At 32.6% G+C, this 16,814-nt stretch overlaps 2 protein-coding genes, 1 non-coding gene and 1 pseudogene across 3 annotated transcripts; 3 read left to right on the forward strand and 1 right to left on the reverse strand.

The window, feature by feature from the left end:
* The first annotated feature begins 531 nt into the window (after positions 1-531).
* Positions 532-4,465, forward strand: LOC106353556 (probable serine/threonine-protein kinase PIX13). Its single transcript, XM_013793317.3, has 6 exons — positions 532-867; positions 963-1,420; positions 3,135-3,270; positions 3,365-3,498; positions 3,590-3,713; positions 3,849-4,465. The coding sequence occupies exons 1-6, from the start codon at positions 792-794 to the stop codon at positions 4,265-4,267; spliced, it is 1,347 nt and encodes a 448-aa protein (XP_013648771.1). The 5' UTR covers positions 532-791; the 3' UTR covers positions 4,268-4,465.
* Positions 4,466-6,914: 2,449 nt separating this feature from the next.
* Positions 6,915-6,996, reverse strand: TRNAS-UGA. The gene has a single exon. It is a non-coding gene; the product is annotated as a tRNA-Ser (tRNA).
* Positions 6,997-8,230: 1,234 nt separating this feature from the next.
* Positions 8,231-9,584, forward strand: LOC106353559 (annotated as a pseudogene).
* Positions 9,585-12,108: 2,524 nt separating this feature from the next.
* On the forward strand, positions 12,109-14,784 carry LOC106356970 (cyclin-B2-4-like). The gene is made up of 11 exons (XM_013796678.3): positions 12,109-12,423; positions 12,565-12,729; positions 12,823-12,882; positions 12,962-13,013; positions 13,109-13,231; positions 13,315-13,443; positions 13,523-13,612; positions 13,694-13,918; positions 13,984-14,082; positions 14,158-14,336; positions 14,437-14,784. The coding sequence occupies exons 2-11, from the start codon at positions 12,581-12,583 to the stop codon at positions 14,570-14,572; spliced, it is 1,242 nt and encodes a 413-aa protein (XP_013652132.1). The 5' UTR covers positions 12,109-12,423; positions 12,565-12,580; the 3' UTR covers positions 14,573-14,784.
* The last annotated feature ends 2,030 nt before the right edge of the window (positions 14,785-16,814 follow it).

The following is a 16,814-nucleotide window of genomic DNA, read 5'->3' on the forward strand; positions in this document are numbered from 1 at the left end:
GCAAAATAGATATTATGTTTTTATTGTATAGCCTTAGTTAAAGCAGGTAATACATATATTTAGGACCGGTCCTGAAATTTTGGAGGTTATAGACAGTTTAAGAATTTCAATAATTTTGTGGACCTAAAAATCTTTTTTGCAAATTTAGTGGTCTATTATATATAATTTTTTTCAAAAATTTTGGATGCTTGAAATTAATGTTTCATCCGACTTGGCTCTGCACTGACCATGTATACATATATACCTTAATTTATGCAATTACTTCAGTCGAATACACCAAACTTACAAGTCACTATACACAAAACATTAAACGATATACTCCTAACAAAGAAATAGAAAGGAACATAAATGTATAAAAGTCGACTTTTTAGCTGCAACTGTTTCCGATCTGTGACCCAGCCATTGACTTGTAATTTATATTTACAAATTGACAAATATTAATCTCTATTTTTTTTTTGCAATCAACAAATATGAATCATGACTAACTACGTTGAAAATATTGGTGATAAAAAAAATATCAACAATTGAAACCGATGGGGGTGGCTATATAACCACGGGGAAATCAAATAAATACCCGACCTTTTATCAAATTAATAATATATATATTTCCACAAAGAGTCTTTCCTCTCTATTTCTCGCCTCCTTCCTCCATCTCTCAGCTGAAATCCCCCAGAAAAAGGAAGGAAGAAAGGGGACACTTGGAGAAAAGGTTCTCTCTAAGCTTATGATCCTAAAGCGTGAAGCCAAGATAGAACAACAACGAGCAAACTCAAAACTTGTGCTGTGTCTTGATGGGGAACTGTTGTCCTGGCGGATCTTCTAGTGTTCGACATGAACAGAGCCCTGTCTCCACCAAGCCCCTCTCAGGTTCCTACACACATCTCTCGGCCTTTTCTTCTTTTTAAACCAACCTGATGTAGTTAAATTTCAATCTAATTTCAATCTTGTGTTTGATCTTACAGTGGTGAAAAATATTCAAGATCCAGTAAAAATAAAACTTCCCCCGCCGTTGGTGGCGATGCCCCCAGCTAGGGGTTTGAAACCAAAGTTTCCAGCGGCGGTACCAGGACGGCCAACGAGACCCGTCTATAACCCCCCGCGTGAGAAGCAACGGGAGAAGACAAGATCCGTAGATAGTCCACCATTAAAGCCGGTGGAGAAACTAGGTATAGGTAAAAAGGCAGTGCCGCCGAGCGGGAAGATAGTGACGCCGAGTCTAAAAATGTTTTCATTAGCGGATCTTAAGACGGCGACAAAGAATTTCCGACCGGAGTCGATGATCGGAGAAGGTGGATTTGGACAGGTGTTCAAAGGATGGCTGGAAGAGAAGACGTTAGCTCCGTCGAGGGCCGGCGTCGGAATACCAGTAGCCGTAAAGAAATCAAACCCTGATAGTGCTCAAGGCTTGCATGAATGGCAGGCAAGTACATATTTTCTTTCCTTTTTCATTTATTTTTATTCAATTTGCATTGAAATCGTTATATGTTTCTAATTTAGGAAATATAGATTGGAAATAGCATTTTACGTATAAATAGGCGCAATTATGGGGAAAAAACTTTCAGATTTAGGATGTATTTATGACAGAAGTAACAAAAAAAAAAGATAATCTGGTCATATCATTTTTAATGATTGTTATAGTTGTACTTAAAACGATGCCTTACACACAAATATGGAGCAGAGCATCAATCGTCCATTTAATTGTCAATAGATCCGCTTATAAAACAGAGGCCAAGTTGATGGTTTAGGATTACACATACAATTTTTCTAAAAATGTTTAAACATCATTAGTCAATTAACTAACTAGCCTAGACCAAAAAAAAAGTTAACTAACTAGCCACATTTCAATCACTAATAAAACAAAACACATAATACAACAAATCATATAGCACAATATAACAAATTTTATATTAATTGTACCTGTCCTTTTTATATTCCCCACTTTTTAATACCTAATAGAAGAAGTCAATCTAAACATTAAGCCAAGAAATAGAGGAAGAAGAAGTCAAGGAATCCTCACGTAACTGCATTAGTCAATCACGAAAAATACGTATATCATGGTCAACGAGACGTATATTAGATAATTAATGATGTGGTTGAATGTCTTCTTCTTGCGTCGGATCGTTGCGGGTTTGGGTCTTTTGGATCTAAGAGTTTAGGATCCGATAGAGTAATTTAAAATTCTCGGTTTGGAATTGGTTTGGATTTTTTCAGGTCCAGGTCGGACCGAGTCTTAAATAATTGGATCCAATAGGATAATTTGAGTTCGTTGATTCGGATTCGGTTCGATTACGGATCAAAATCGGTTCGGATCATATCGGATCCAACAAAAAAAAATCTAAAACACACAGAAAATACCTAAAGATATTTAAATACTCAAAAAATATGTAATTTTTATATTTAAAATCTGATCCAAAGACATGACAAATATTTGAAATTTTATCTCATTATCCAAATTATATTTTTGAAAATCTAAATTTTTATCTGAAACCCAAAACCATACCACTTAAAAAATACTCATAATACGAAAAAATAAACTGAAACATCCATACATACCTAATATATACTTGAATTTTTGGGTTTTTGGGTATCCCACTCGGGTCTCGGATTCGAGTTGGGCCGGATCCAAGACCCGCAGGTCCTTCACAACAAGATCCAATAGAGTGAAAAGATCGGATCGGTTTCGGATCGGATCAGAATTTTTTGGATTGATTTTGAATCGGGTCCGGGTAAAATGCCCAGGCCTACTTGCGTCGATGCGTGGAAATTATTTTTCTTCTCTTATGTGTAAAGTCTCCAGCTAGAAATTCGGTTATATCTACAATATCAAAATAAAAACTTTGAAAGAACATTCACGACCACACATATAATTATATAATATAAAAACTTATTGAGATATAGAAACAATAAACAAAAAAAAAAGAAGTAAATCTTGACCTGGTTTTCGACAAGATATGATGATAAATAAATATCAGTTTATGAAGATGTACGAGCTTTGACCACTGACCTTACAAATGTGTAAAATATTGAGCAAAATTATATTTCGTAAGTTTTTTTATTATAGTTATCACTAATTTTCTTGAACGCAGTTATATGGGATGTATTTGGTAATGTGTGTATATATTGCAAAATTGCAGTGTGAAGTGAGATTCTTAGGGAAGTTTCATCATCCAAATCTGGTCAAGCTCTTAGGTTACTGCTGGGAAGAGAATCAGTTCCTATTGGTTTACGAGTATTTGCCTAAAGGAAGCCTTGAGAATCACCTCTTCTCAAGTACAGTTTTACTCAACCATTAATCACCTTATCTTACACATCATCTTCTTGTTTTTCTTTATATTTAAGATGTGAATGTAATATGCTAATGCAGAAGGAGAGGCGTTGACATGGGATACACGTTTGAAAATTGCCATTGAAGCAGCTCAAGGACTTACTTTTTTGCATAACTCAGAAAAGAGTGTTATTTACAGAGACTTCAAGGCTTCAAACATTCTTCTTGATTCGGTACGCTGTCGTTTCTTGTCATCTCTATCTCCCACACGTTTACTGCATGCATGTTTCTATTTTAGTTAACAATTGTTGCCGTTTCTGTCAGAACTTCCACGCCAAGCTTTCTGACTTCGGTCTAGCCAAAAATGGTCCGATTAATGGATTCTCCCACGTGACCACACGTGTCATGGGCACACAAGGTTACGCAGCTCCCGAATACATGGCTACAGGTAAATAAAAACGTGCAATATTGTTTGAAAAACACATGTTATTTAACATTCTTTCAAAAAAAAAGAAAGAAAAACACATGTTTCAACTCTTCATTTGAATCTTAGATAATTATGTTTTCTTTAACGTTGTTATAGGTCATTTATATGTGAGAAGTGATGTTTACGGGTTTGGAGTGGTACTCCTAGAGTTATTAACCGGTCTAAGAGCACTAGACCCAACCCGACCATCTGCACAACAGAACCTCGTGGAATGGGCTAAACCGGTTCTGACTCAGAAAAAGAAGATTCAGAAAATGATGGACCCACGTCTCGAGCACAAGTATCCAATTTTGGCAGTGACCAGAACCGCTGCACTAATTCTACGGTGTCTCGAGGCTGATCCGAAGAACCGACCGCCCATGGACGATGTGCTTAGAGAGTTAGAAATCGTGAGGACTATCAGAGACGAACTAAGAGAAGAGAGGCGTAAACGTAGCGGTGGTGGTTCAGATCATAATAACCGTGTTAATGGATATGGATTACCGCACGTCCGTAGAACTGGCCGCACCGGATAGTCGAAGAGAGTGGCTGTGGAGTCTTATACACCATGCATACGTAAAGCTTTATTTTTTTCAATAAAACGTATTCTTTTTTCCGTACGTAGTGTTTTGCTTTTACATTTTAAGGAATTAGTTAAATATAATATGGCAAAAAGAATGAAAGAAAACTTAGTGAAATATTTTCTGTACAATATTACAGTTCTAAGTTTCTCACGGTATGTTGTCCAAGAAAAAAAAAGTTTCTCATGGTACAAAACAAATTTCATTTTGAAATTATAGTTTTTTATTATTTTTTACTTTTTCTCATTCTCACTGAAGATCAGATAAGGTCGGATAGAATTGGTCTTTGAAAAATTCTAATTTCGGCCAAAATTTAAAATGGATAGTTGGCCAAAAAAAGTTATTTCTTTCTCTTTATGATGAAAATCCAAATTCTAAAGAAAAATATTTAAATTCTTAGTTTATGGAAGAAATGTAATTATTTAAAATGTGTATTTACATTTGCAAACCAACAACACATTACTATTACAACACATTACATAATAGTAAAAAACAATTATTTGTTTCTAGGATAATCTTGAAAATAGTATTAAAAAAACTATGAAGAATCCTTACAAAACACAAAAACTATACGTGACATCGTTGTCTCTTCTCCTAAAATGTCTCTTCTTACTGTCAAGAAAGGCTTACACTGATATAAGAACGTTCTTGTAAATGATGAGAAGAGAGCTGAAACAAAGCTTAATCGTTTTTCCAGGGAAAGATCTGCAAACATCACCACATTCCTCTACATCATCGTCACATCTCAACAAAACCCATTCATCGTCTTCATCTAAGTACTTCAGATCATATCTGCTCACGTCTTCTATATACTAAACCGTTTCTCTATTTCCCATAACAGGTCTTTTAACCTACGCGAGTTCTGCATCCTGAACCGGATCTTCTCCTCCTCGTAGCTTACCTTTATCCTTAGAAAATCAACTTCTTGTGATGGTGTTGATGGTGACAACTGCGTTTCCTTACAAGATCTTGAGAGAGTCACATTCGTAGGATCTTCCTTGTTTACGTTTGTTTCACTAGAACAGGTAGAGCTGTTACTACACGAGAAAGCAGGAGACAAGAACGTGGTGTTGTTGGATTATTGTTGTAATAATGCTGTTGCGTCTTGTGAAGAAGCTAGTTTTGGGAAACTAGCATAAAAGGAGCTTATAGGAAGATGATGACCTGAAACACCTTGAACAGAATCAATGACACGTTGGATTTTTTGAAGTGAATGACAAACTTTCTTGATCTTGCTTGATATGTCTACAGATTCTCTTCAATGTCGTTGGACGAACTGAAACTTTCAAGATCAGTAGCATAATCTCTGATGAACTGAAATAAAACCAAGAACTAAAATGTAAATGTGATAAGTTTTTGGAGGAAACCTAAGAACTATAATAGTTTCTCTAGATTATTAACTTAGCAAATAAGCTTATTTATACAAATTACATAAATTGTCTACCAAGTTCTTTACATAATAGAATATGAAATCTAACTTATACATTAATAGTTACATGGAAATATATCCTAGGTGATCTCTTAATTACCGAGATCTCCTAACACCCTTCCGTAAACTCATACGTGTTACCACGTATGAGACTAAGCAATCATCAAATCATCTTCATGGTGTTTATACCCCACCATAGGGCCATCAATAGCATTTATACCTCGCCAAGGGCATCAATAGCGTTTATACACGGCTGTTAGTACCACCATAGGGCTAATGGTAGTTTATGTGTCTCACATTCACATCTCAAGAGATTTCTGATTTCAGGTAATGCAGCTTGGTAGGAGAAATCAGGTCCCTTTAGAGAAGGTGAGATAGGAACTTCTGTGCTTCTAAGATCAACTGCCTGTGAGCAAAGAAACAACTTTTAAGATTCTAAGAAAAACATATATAATTCCTAGGTCGCTAGGCCTCCCAAACACGGATCCAGGATTTTGTGGATTACACCCAAAGCTTATTTTTGGACTCGGAAGCAAACTTTATATTAGGATACACCAACCTATTTATTATGGATCGAAAACAATGGCTTACTGTGAAGAACTTACAAAGATAAGACAAAATAGGAGCCTATCACAAACACATACACCAACAACACAAAAGAAATTAACATAAAATTAAAAACTTTTAGTTGAAGAGGCTTGATGATTAAACACCAAAATATTATGTCGGTGGATCAATCACGGAGTTTCATGCTTTCCTATTTATCTTCAGATGCTCGGCCTCGCGGTTAGCTAGTTTCAGGTCAAGGAGGTTAATCATCGTCTTATAAGAGAAAGAAATTACAATTTCTCACAATCTATTAAATCAAAGATCAATATTAAAGAAGCAACAACTATATGTTAATGTTAAAAAGACCAGTCAATAAGTCATACATCAAGATGCTCTGAATCTTGTGGTGGGGGTGCCAAGATTTCAATCCAGCTAGTTAGTTACCTCCTCGTCCATGTGCTGATGTGCACGATGATTTGTATGTTTGGTGGAGTTCATGCATCAGCAGTCTATTATCAAGAAACCAAATGATGCACAAGAAGGTAAACCGCAAGAGCAAGACGTGGAACAAAACAAAGTACTGGATATGCAGGAAAAGGAGATTTCTTTTTATTAGAAAAATATCGTCAACAGCAGGGTTCGAACCTGCGCGGGCGAAGCCCAACAGATTTCAAGTCTGTCTCCTTAACCACTCGGACATATTGACTTTGTGACGTTGTTTAAGATATAATAATATATTGCCGCCATACCTATATTTTTCTTTGTGATATTGTTTGAGATATAATAATCATAACCGGTCCGGTTCATAGTTTTTTTAGTTAAAAGTTAAGAGACGATTTCTTATATTCCGTTAAGAACTCTATCATAATAGTCTTCCATTCATCATGCTCTAATAACTTCGTATCATAAATTACGTTTAAGATTGCTAATTTTCAGTTATAATTTTAGTTAAATAATAATTAGCTGATGATAAATCTAAATAGATGAACAAGGATATTAACGGTATTTAATACTATTTTAACTAGGTCCATTACACCATCTGGTTTGACTAAGAAAATAATTAAGATGTCAATTTTTGGTTTGTAAAAGAGAAATGCATATATAACCATTAAAAATATTAATTAATAAACTACATATAGCAAAGGTTTTACTAGAACATACTCTATATTTTATGTATTAATTACAAAATTATCCCTTATATAAAAATAACTGACATGGAAGCCTATATAAGGAAAAAACTTTCTGTGATATTTTCACTTTTATCTTAAGGATAAAAGAACCAATGATAGAGACAATGATGTTGCGAAGTTGGAAGAGGAAAAATAAGATTACTTCAGAATGCAATGATAGAAACAACCAACAACGAAAGATCGTTAAGTTGATTTGGGTGAAAAAGCATATCAGGTTACATTACCATTGACTTCGCTTACAACCGACAGAAAAAGGAGCATATAATTCCCGTAGAGATTTAGAATTTAAACATTTGGAGAAGATGACAGTTCATATTGTGTTGTACTATTATATTTAAGAAACATAGAGTATACATGTTTTCTGGATGTTCAAAAAAATATGAATATGATAAACTCTATGTATTTGCTTTTTAGATGGTGCTTTAACATGAGGTCTTGTTGTGTCATTTCGATAACAACCATCGGATACATCATACATCCAACCAGAACGACATACTCATGCATTTAAACGTTGGTAAAAAACAAGCGAGTTCAGTTGCAAAAAAAAAAAGACAAGCGAGTTAGGTTTTAATCATTAATCAACATAATCGGGGACAGACTATTTTTATAATCGGACTCATATCCAGTCCTGCTACAAGCATGAATTTCATGGAACTGGGGGCCACACTATTTTTATAATGAAAACTAGTATTATAAAAAGGGAAATAATATATTAATAGGATAGATATAATGACAAAAAGGAAACAGAAATTGCCAATCAAAGAACAAAATTCAATGTATCTTATCTTTTTTAGTTTAAACATTTTCCTTTAGAAAAATTTAGGGAGCAAAAAAGTTTTGTCATGCTTCTAATATAAAAAGCAGGCACTGATCCAGATCTTTGTCCGAACAACGACCATCTCTCATATCCTAGAGATCAGAACATATCCTCCAATATTCTTTCTCCAATGGCAACAGAAACCGTAGGGGACACTACCGTGCCAAACCATGACGAGACCGAGACAGAGCCAACAGAGTTCGAGAAGAATCAGAAACGGTACCAAGACCTGATCCCCTGATTGGGTACTGTGGCCATTGGTGGATACAGTCTATCCTTGAAGGTTTCCTTTACGCACAAGAGTTCTTCCAGGCACGACCCAGTGACTTCCTCCTCTGTAGCTACCCAAAGACAGGTTCTACTTGGCTCAAATCACTAACATTCTCAATAGCGAATCGATTTCGGTTCGACCACCTCACGAACCCTCTCTTAAAACTTAACCCTCACGAGCTTATTCCTTTCATCGAGATCCAGTTCCCTTTGTTCCCTCACATTGATGTTCTCAAAGACAAAGGGAACACTCTTTTCTCAACTCATATGCCCCATGAGTTATTACCCGATTCGGTGGTGAAAACGGGTTGTAAGATGGTTTACATCTGGAGAGACCCAAAGGACACTTTTATCTCCTTGTGGCATTTCTTTCAAAAGAAAAGGTCAGATAGTGGCCCGCTCAATGGTCTTGAAGAGTCTTTTGATATGTTTTGTAATGGTTTATCTGTGTACGGTCCTTATCTGGATCATGTCCTCGCATATTGGAAAGCTCACCAAGAGAGTCCAGATCAGATTTTGTTCCTTAAGTACGAGACTTTGACTGCTGATCCTTTGCCTCATGTGAAGAGATTGGCTGAGTTCATGGGTTATGGATTCACAGCTGAGGAAGAGAAGAATGGGGTTGTTGAGAAAGTGGTGAATCTTTGCAGCTTTGAGACGTTGAAGAACCTTGAAGCTAACAAAGGAGATAAGGAGAGAGAAGATCATCCTTCTCCTTATACAAACGACACGTATTTCAGGAAAGGAAAGACAGGAGATTGGAAAAATTATCTGATTCCAGACATGGCAGCTCGTATGGATGGGTTAATGGAAGAGAAATTTATGGGTACTGGTTTGCTTGAAAATGGTAAATGAGCTAGTTCTTGTTCGAGGGAAATGACTGATCCGTGTATGCTTGTTTAAAGCATAAATTTAAGAATCACTTTCACTTTAAATTTTTTTTTTTAAATCGCTTTAATTATATATGTACCACCCTTATATGTTGGATGAATAAAACTTGTTTCTGTTTCATGTCAATGTATTGTCTACTAAACTAAATTAAAGAATTGGCTTTGCATGGGAAAATGGCCAAATTAAATCTTGCATAAATATTGTTGTATATTCAGTATGTAGATTATTCTTTTTATCCTATTAAAATCGAACAATATTTTCTAGGATTTTTACGTGTGAATGATATAAGTGGTCAAGGTCCTTTTGAAACCTTACAGAATGAACTAAAGTTTTTGGGTCTTGACACATATAATGTACGAAACCAAAGTTATGATAATGGTGTAAACATGAAAGGAAAACATCAAGAAGTGCAAAAATAATTTTTAGATGTAAATCCAAGAGTGTTTTATACTCCTTACAGTTCTCATAATCTTAATTTAATGTTATTTGATATGGCTAATAGCCTAATACTTGTGGGAAAGCTATAGATTTTTTTGGAATGATACAAAGAAACTACAAGATATTTGCTAACTCTATTAAGATTTAAGGCTTTGATTGGTTATTCCATAACCATCCACAAACGTAATTTTTGGTTGTTTAGCGGTTGTTAATATTTTGCAACAATCACAAAAAAAAACACTATAAATCACATCAAATAGTTCCAAACCTCATAACTCAAAAACTGCATTTGCTAAAGATAGTTAGCTTCATTATTATAAACATAATCGGACCCATATCCGGATCTGGGTATCACAAAAGAATAAATAGAGCAGTTAGGAAGTATTAATCAAACGACAAAAGAAACAGAAATTACCAATTATTGAACAAAAGTCAATGTCTCTATCTTACACGTCTTATATTTTATAACATCTTTTTAATTTAAACAATTTTCTTATTAAAAAACTTGTCTTTATAAAAACTCATTCCATAAAAATAAATATGTTTTATATTATGAAATAACTTTTAATAAAAACTGTTTACAATTGTTTTTGGGAAAATGCATGTACTACAAAATTATCTTGCATGAAACTATACTTTTTTATTGAAAATACTAAAAATCTATATTTTTTATATTTTTGGTTGTAAAAAAATTAGAAAGATGTCAATACCAAATAAGAGATATATTATTCATTTAGCTAAGTTGTTTAAATTTTATTAAAACCACTGAATATTTGAAACTAAGCAAACACACCAAAATGGAGTTGCTAGTCAGGGCAGAAAGAATCTTGTTGTGTTTGCTTTTCATGTTTACAATAACCATTTCTAATCTCACTTTTAATGAAAGATAAAAGACATTTTTATCTCTAGTGTTAATTAATATAGACTTAGGGTTTAGAGTTGAGGGGTGAGATAGAATTTTTGAAATGTGAAATTTAGGATTCTAATAAATATATAAATAAATACTTAAAAAATATAAAAAATTTAAAAAATAGTTTCAAATATATTTTTCAAAAAAAAAAACCGAAAAAAATTCAAAAACAATTTTTAAAAAAGTTCGAATAAGAAAAAATATAATTCGAAAACATAATTTTTTATTATTATTTTATTTAAATAATTATTTATTATATATAGAGAGAACAAATGTATAAGAATCTTTTGTCACTTAATAAAAAATGTAATTTTGAAAATATCAATTTAGTGGTGGAAAAGATGAATAATGGTACCATGAAAGTGGTAAACATGAAATTTCCCCAATATTGATTCAATTTTTGGCTAATATACATAGTTATATTTTCCTTCAAGATATTTGATGGTCAATTTAAAATAGATCTCCTTTTATCTCAACTACTTATGTAGTTGTCATTATATTATAACTGCTTATCTAGTTGTCATTATATTATAACTCCTTATAGATATTTTAATGTTATTATAAACACAAAAAGTGTTTATAGATGTAATTTCTCCGCAATAGTTGCAATCTTTACTTCATCTACACAATATAAAAATGATTATGTTATGATTAATTGAAGTGGATCTCTTTTTTTTTTTTATCGCTATTTCATATTTGTTTTTAATTATAATTTGCTAATACACACACCTCCACAATTCTATATATAGAAAGTTAAAGGCTGCAATGATTAGTAAGAATTGTAATTGTTAGCAACAAACATTACAATGGTTCATCACCAAAGTTTACCATTATTAATAGTTACAATGGTTAATCATAGTTGTAATTAATAGTTCATATTTGAAGACTACAATCACCAATAGTTGCATAGTTTATTTTATAAAATATTTAAATTATCCAAAACTAAATTATTTGAATATTTATAGATAATTTTAATATTCTTTAAATGTATATAAAATAGATAGAAAATTGAATTAAAAGATAACTCATTAAGAAGTTATGCATATTTTAGGATTAAAATATTTATCCTCAGCAATTTGAGAATCCTTAAAAGATTATGCAGTAACATATCTTTAGACAAAAGAATAACTTAAAAAAAAATTATGATAAAAAGATATATTTAATACTATTTACAATATCTTAAAACTTATTATAATTTTTAAAATGAAAAATACATTTGTATGAAAAGACACCTTTATAGATTTTAGTAATCTTTTAAAAACAAATACAATGTTTAGATTGAAAGACACAAGGCGTTGTCGGTGGTAATATAAGGAAGAAAATAATAAAAGGAGAATTTGAAAAGAATATAGCCGTTGGGTTCCGGATTCCAAAAGAAGGCGATCAGGGTTTTGTTTACATCCGACGGCTCAGATGAAGTAGCCGTTGATTTCAGAAAATAAAAGGAAATTAGTAAAAAGAAACATCTTATGTGTTTACATCCGCTCTTTGCGTCCTTCAAATCTTTGATTAAAAAGAAAAAGAGGGAGTCTTGCTGCCTCGCTGTTATGGGATTTTGCTGCTGACAGAGACACAAATAAACAGAGAGCGATCGATCCACCGACGAAAGCCAAAAAGGTGAAGAAGAATTTAATGTTGATTTCATCTGGGTCTTACGAGATCTACTAGTTCTTCTTGTCCGGGTCTTTCGAATTCAAAGAGACACAATCTTTAAATTATTAACACATGTTTTGTGTGATCATATATATCCCGCCCCAGATACTAGAGAATAAAAATGGTTGGATCGGACGAGAACAAACACGGAGTTGTTGGACCCATGAATCCGAGGAATGGGCAGACACGAAGAGCACTCAGTAACATAAACAAGAACATCATCCGAGCTCCTCTTTATCCCTGCGCTGTCAACAAGAGACCATTGTCCCAGTAACTAACTTCTTCTAATGAACCCTTTAGAAAAAGTTTGTATTCATAAGAGTACTAAAGAACCAATCTCTTTTTTTTTTGGCTATGACTCAGGAAAAATGGGGTATGCCACAAGAAGATTCCACCTGTTCCTGTGCATCGACCAATCACAAGGTCAGCCCTTTTCTGCTTCCTTGTCACAACTTTGTATGATGAGTTTTGTTAAGGAGTTTATTCTTAATTTTGGTTTCAGGAAGTTTGCTGCTCAATTAGCTGAGAACAAACCCCAAATCCATAAACAACAGGTTACACCTTTTTTATATAGTTTGGTATCTTGAAATTATAACATAGCTTGGGTTTAAATAAATCTCAAAGTGGTTTTATGTTGATTTATGGTTAGGAAACCAAGCAATCAGACTCGATCGATAGAATCATAACAGATGTTGAAGAAGAAGATGGAGACTTTCACGAGCCAATGTTTGTTCAACACACTGAATCCATCCTTGATGAAATCGACACAATGGTAACAACATCAAAAACCCCAACTCTCTTTCTTAAGTAAACGCCATGACTTTTCTAACACATATTGTCTTCCCTTTTGTACAGGAGGGTATTGAAATGGAAGAAGAAGAAGAAGAAGAGACTGTGATGGATATAGATAGCTCTGACAAGAACAATCCTCTAGCTGTAGTTGAATACATCAATGACATATATGACTTCTACAAGAACAATGAGGTACACACTTTGCTGTTCTGTTTGTTTCCCCTATCAAGAGATTAGTGACTGAAACGAAACCATTACATTAATTTTACAGTGTCGTAGCTGCGTGCCGCCTAGCTACATGGAGAATCAACCTGACATTAACGAGAGGATGAGAGGCATCCTTGTTGATTGGTTGATTGAGGTTACTACATACATAAACTAACTCTGGTCTTGTTTCTTCTTTGAGATAGTTTTCAGCAACTCAACCATTGTTGTGGTGCAGGTACATTACAAGTTTGAGCTGATGGAAGAGACCCTTTACCTCACAATCAACCTCATCGACAGGTTTCTCGCGGTTACTCAACATGTCCCAAGGAAAAAGCTTCAGCTTGTTGGTGTAACAGCTATGTTACTCGCTTGCAAATACGAAGAAGTTTCAGTTCCTGTTGTTGATGATCTCATCGTGATCTCTGACAAAGCTTACACAAGGAGAGAAGTTCTTGACATGGTAAATAGATCACAGCCTTGTATGCTCTCTAGATCATTGTGTAATGGGTTTGTGTTTACTTGCAGGAGAAGTTAATGGCGAATACATTGCAGTTCAACTTCTGTCTGCCAACTCCTTATGTGTTCATGAGGAGGTTTCTCAAAGCTGCACAATCTGATAAAAAGGTTTGTGTTTAACTTCTTTGATCATATCTTGGTGTGTAGAGGAGAATCAAATGTGAGTTTTGTGTGTTTTTTCAGGTGGAGCTTCTATCGTTCTTTATTATCGAGCTTTGCTTAGTTGAGTACGAGATGCTGCAGTACGCTCCTTCTCAGTTAGCTGCTTCAGCGATCTACACTGCTCAGTCCACTCTTAAAGGATTTGAGGAGTGGAGCAAGACCTGCGAGTTCTACACAGGCTACACTGAAGAAAAGCTTATGTAAGAAGAAGTCGCCAGATTAAAGAATATTTTTTACTAATATAGTTTGAAAATCACATTACAGATTCTGAGATTGTTTTTGGTTTTGATGATTATGCAGGGAATGTTCGAGGAAGATGGTTGGCTTGCATCACAAGGCGGGGACAGGGAAGCTAACAGGTGTTTACAGGAAATACAACACATCCAAGTTTGGCTATGCTGCAAGAACTGAACCTGCTGGGTTTCTTCTCCTGTAAACCGACGGTTTAGGTCACACTGAATCATCTGTAATGACTAAGGGAGAGAGAGAGAGGGAGCAACATAAGTTGCATAAGCTTGAGTGACAATTGTTTGGTGATTTGGATTATGACAAAGAGTTTCACTTACTGGTGACTAGTCGATCATAATATTTTCTTTGTATAATAAAACTCATTGTTAGCAAGTTTTACTGAAGCTTCTTCCTTGACTATGAATGAGGGTATCAAAGAATCTTCACGAGGGTTGTTTTCCATATTCATGTGTAGGTTGCGACTTGAGTGATGGCCGGAGACATGATAAGTAACAACAGGTTTCAACAATTGCTAGCAACCTAATTAATAAACATCTTCATATATAATTAAGATAAAAAGAATTTTAAATGTTACACCTATTTTTTTATAAAAATTGTTGACAGATTTTAGAATTGAGGTATCAAGCTTTTAAAATATCATCTAATTAAATATTAATGTAATTTGTCTTTACATTTGGAAATATTCAAGTTGCAAATCTTCCAATGCACATATCCTAAGTGAATAATAATGTGTCATATTTTGAAGTATCAATGGGATGGTGTTGAAGACTAAGATTTTACATAATAAAATAAGGAAATAAATCTTTATGGTTTCTATAAAGGAAAACAAATCTATATTTACAGCAAATTTGGAACCATATTTGATACAACTCAAAGACATTTTCTCTACATAGTTTTATTGATATCCGTGGACATTTAAAAGAATTTAATACTCTCAAATATGATGAACACTAGGTGATTTTCCCGTGCTCATGCACAGGAATAAATATTTCTAAAGTAAATAAATTATAATAATTGATTGCTACTTACTTTTAATTTTAAATTAATTTATAATTTATATGCATCATTTATATTAATACTATTATATTACTTTAATTATACATATGATTTTATATATGTTATATCTAATCGGTTTTGTTGTTTTTCAGTCGATTTAGTCATCATTTGGGTAAATTAGATTACATATATGAATTCAACTGTAATGTTTTTTATTCTATATATATTAAAATGTTGATTAATTTCTTATTTGCATTTAGGTGGTTGTTATCTTAGATATGTAAATAAATTTTAGGAAGATTATGTATAACTTAAGATATATTGTGCTTAGAATGAAATAAAAAAATAAACTAAAGTGTTTGATTCCAAATTACATAAATTTATATAACGAAACGATAATATTCTGAAGTCTCATGCATATATATAAATTTTACAAAAAAACTAAATTGTAACAGTTAGTTAATATTATATTTTCATTTTTAATATGTTTTGAGTTGAGTTACATATATTCTTTCAAATTCAAAATAAAGTATAATTTTTTTATTATAATTAAGTTAAATGTGCATGTATTTTCATAATATTTATCAAATTATATTTTGTTTAAAAAATTATTAGTAAATAAAGCGATGATCAATATGAAGTTACATGCGTAAGTAGCTGATACATTTTTGAAAGCTCATGTACACATATCAATATTTACAATGATTAAAATATTTTAAAAATTCTAAATAACTTTATGCCGTTGATTTATTGAATGGAAACTAAAATTTATTTTAAATCATCTTAAAAATGAGAATTCAGATTTGCTTTGGTATTTTGATTATGGTTCTATTAAGTTCCACAAACATAAAAACATAAAATTTAAAAGCATATTTAATATTAAGAAAAAATAACTTTAATAATGATAAAATATAATATATCTACCTCATTAAACTATTTTGTATCTATTTGATCAAACGATGTTTATTTTAAAATTTAATTTTTAGTTTTTTTAATATCTCTTAAAAATAAGCAGTAAAAAATTGTGATTGTATTTAAAAATTATATTATATAAGTAAAATATAATTTATCGATATTTGTTTGATGTAATTGAAAGATATTATAGTCAACTAAATTTATGAAACTCTTAAAAATAAGAAGTAAAAAATTGTGATTGTATTTAAAAATAAAATTATATAAGTAAAATATAATTTATCGATATTTTTTGCAGTAATTGAAAGATATTACAGTCAACTAAATTTATGAAAAAATAAATAAAACATTTCAATTTTACTAATTATAAAATATTTTTAGACAATTAAACATATATCAGTTTATGTTACTTAATTATTTTATGTAATAAAAAAATATGTTTATTACTTTTAATTTTTTGTATTGTTTAAATTATGTTTAAAAGAAATAATATTTCTGTTTCTAATCTCAAGATTATCTGT

This window comes from Brassica napus, chromosome A7, assembly GCF_020379485.1.
Source record: "Brassica napus cultivar Da-Ae chromosome A7, Da-Ae, whole genome shotgun sequence".
In the NCBI taxonomy this organism is placed as follows: domain Eukaryota; kingdom Viridiplantae; phylum Streptophyta; class Magnoliopsida; order Brassicales; family Brassicaceae; genus Brassica; species Brassica napus.

What these genes read in the sequence shown, in the direction of transcription:
- LOC106353556 (XM_013793317.3), top strand. Translation starts at nt 792, where the DNA reads ATGGGGAACTGTTGTCCTGGCGGATCTTCTAGTGTTCGACATGAACAG. An exon ending in AAGGCTTGCATGAATGGCAG is followed by an intron (nt 1,421 to 3,134) that starts GCAAGTACATAT and finishes GCAAAATTGCAG; the next exon opens with TGTGAAGTGAGATTCTTAGG. An exon ending in CAAACATTCTTCTTGATTCG is followed by an intron (nt 3,499 to 3,589) that starts GTACGCTGTCGT and finishes CGTTTCTGTCAG; the next exon opens with AACTTCCACGCCAAGCTTTC.
- LOC106356970 (XM_013796678.3), top strand. Translation starts at nt 12,581, where the DNA reads ATGGTTGGATCGGACGAGAACAAACACGGAGTTGTTGGACCCATGAAT. An exon ending in AACAAGAGACCATTGTCCCA is followed by an intron (nt 12,730 to 12,822) that starts GTAACTAACTTC and finishes GCTATGACTCAG; the next exon opens with GAAAAATGGGGTATGCCACA. An exon ending in ACTTCTACAAGAACAATGAG is followed by an intron (nt 13,444 to 13,522) that starts GTACACACTTTG and finishes TTAATTTTACAG; the next exon opens with TGTCGTAGCTGCGTGCCGCC.